Genomic DNA, 1,440 nt, shown 5'->3' with positions numbered 1-1,440 from the left:
AGAACACAGGTGAGCTCAGAGAGAACACAGGTGAGCAGAGAGAGAACACAGGTGAGCAGAGAGAGAACACAGGTGAGCTGAGAGAGAACACAGGTGAGCTGAGAGAACACAGGTGAGCAGTGAGAACAGGTGAGCAGAGAGAACAGGTGAGCAGAGAGAACAGGTGAGCTGAGAGAACACAGGTGAGCTGACAGAACACAGGTGAGCAGAGAGAACAGGTGAGCAGAGAGAACACAGGTGAGCAGAGAGAACAGGTGAGCAGAGAGAACACAGGTGAGCAGAGAGAACACAGGTGAGCTGACAGAACACAGGTGAGCTGACAGAACACAGGTGAGCTGAGAGAACACAGGTGAGCAGAGAGAACACAGGTGAGCAGAGAGAACAGGTGAGCAGAGAGAACAGGTGAGCAGAGAGAACAGGTGAGCAGTAAGATCTCACATGGCGACACCAAAGAACTCATGTTTGGAGGTGGAGACGACCACATCAGCGTCACACAGCACCTGCAGGTACTGGTCYTTACTGGACACGAAGCCCCAGTTCAGAATATTTGCTTCAAGGAGGCGACGAGACGAGGAGAAGATCTCTGGAGGAGGAGGAGGAGGAGAAACACACCTTCATCACTTTGTTGTGTCTAAACTCAGACCATCATATATGAACCATGTCTTTCCAGATGTCAGGTGGTCTGAGGGAACTGTTCCAGATTTAATGATCTGTCAGTAAACCTGTCCTGAACCTTTCAGACTGTAATCCACTTAAACATGTCAGAAATCATTATTTTATATTAACAACCTGCTAACGCTGGAACTAAGACTGATGTTGTGTGTTCTTTGTGTTCTTACTGTGTTTGTTGTGTGTCTACAGATTATTTATGAAGTGTGTACCTGGAACCTGTGTGAACGTCTCTCCCAGCACCGACACATGGAAGCTGAGCTGCTGCTCTTTAAGTTTCAGTAGAGTGTTGAAGAACAGCTCAGGGTTTTTATCATGTTCCCTTCAAACAGAAAGAGGAGCAGGTCCACTCACATGTCACCACATTTATAATTATTATCTTCTGTTCACACACAGTCTGAGCACATACAACATTTACACAACTCTGGATCTGGAAATGTGACTTCTTATGGAGATAAACACATTTCTGACTTATAGCTCCTAAACCGTATAGTAAAAACACAAACTTACACTGACATCACAGGAATGTGGAATGTACAAATTTKATCAGAACAAATATCTCCAGTAGTTTTTCCATAAACAGTAACCCATTTAGAGAAATTTGGTTCAGTTGTACAATCCAGAAAATAACTCTTTATTTTATCTTGTGGAAAGTGTAAAAATACATATTTGCTTGGTTTAAGTTCCTTCCTTCACCTGGACAGAATTTGTAGGAGCAGCCAAGGTGTTGAGGGGATCCTTTTTGGTGACCTTAGGATCACATCTCTGCTT

At 44.3% G+C, this 1,440-nt stretch overlaps 1 protein-coding gene across 1 annotated transcript in view; it reads right to left on the bottom strand.

The window, feature by feature from the left end:
* Window positions 1–438: 438 nt before the first annotated feature.
* gtdc1 (glycosyltransferase-like domain containing 1) overlaps window positions 439–1,440 on the bottom strand; it is a gene marked incomplete at its 3' end in the record, with an annotated part of 20,634 nt that continues 19,632 nt past the window's right edge. Inside the window, 2 exon segments of the mRNA XM_014030673.1 lie at window positions 439–583; window positions 882–991. Of these exon segments, the coding sequence (XP_013886127.1) occupies window positions 439–583; window positions 882–991 (255 nt within the window).

This window comes from Austrofundulus limnaeus, unplaced genomic scaffold (genome assembly GCF_001266775.1).
Source record: "Austrofundulus limnaeus strain Quisiro unplaced genomic scaffold, Austrofundulus_limnaeus-1.0 Scaffold1101, whole genome shotgun sequence".
Classification (NCBI taxonomy): Eukaryota; Metazoa; Chordata; class Actinopteri; order Cyprinodontiformes; family Rivulidae; genus Austrofundulus; species Austrofundulus limnaeus.
This window is presented reverse-complemented; position numbering and strand designations above follow the sequence as displayed.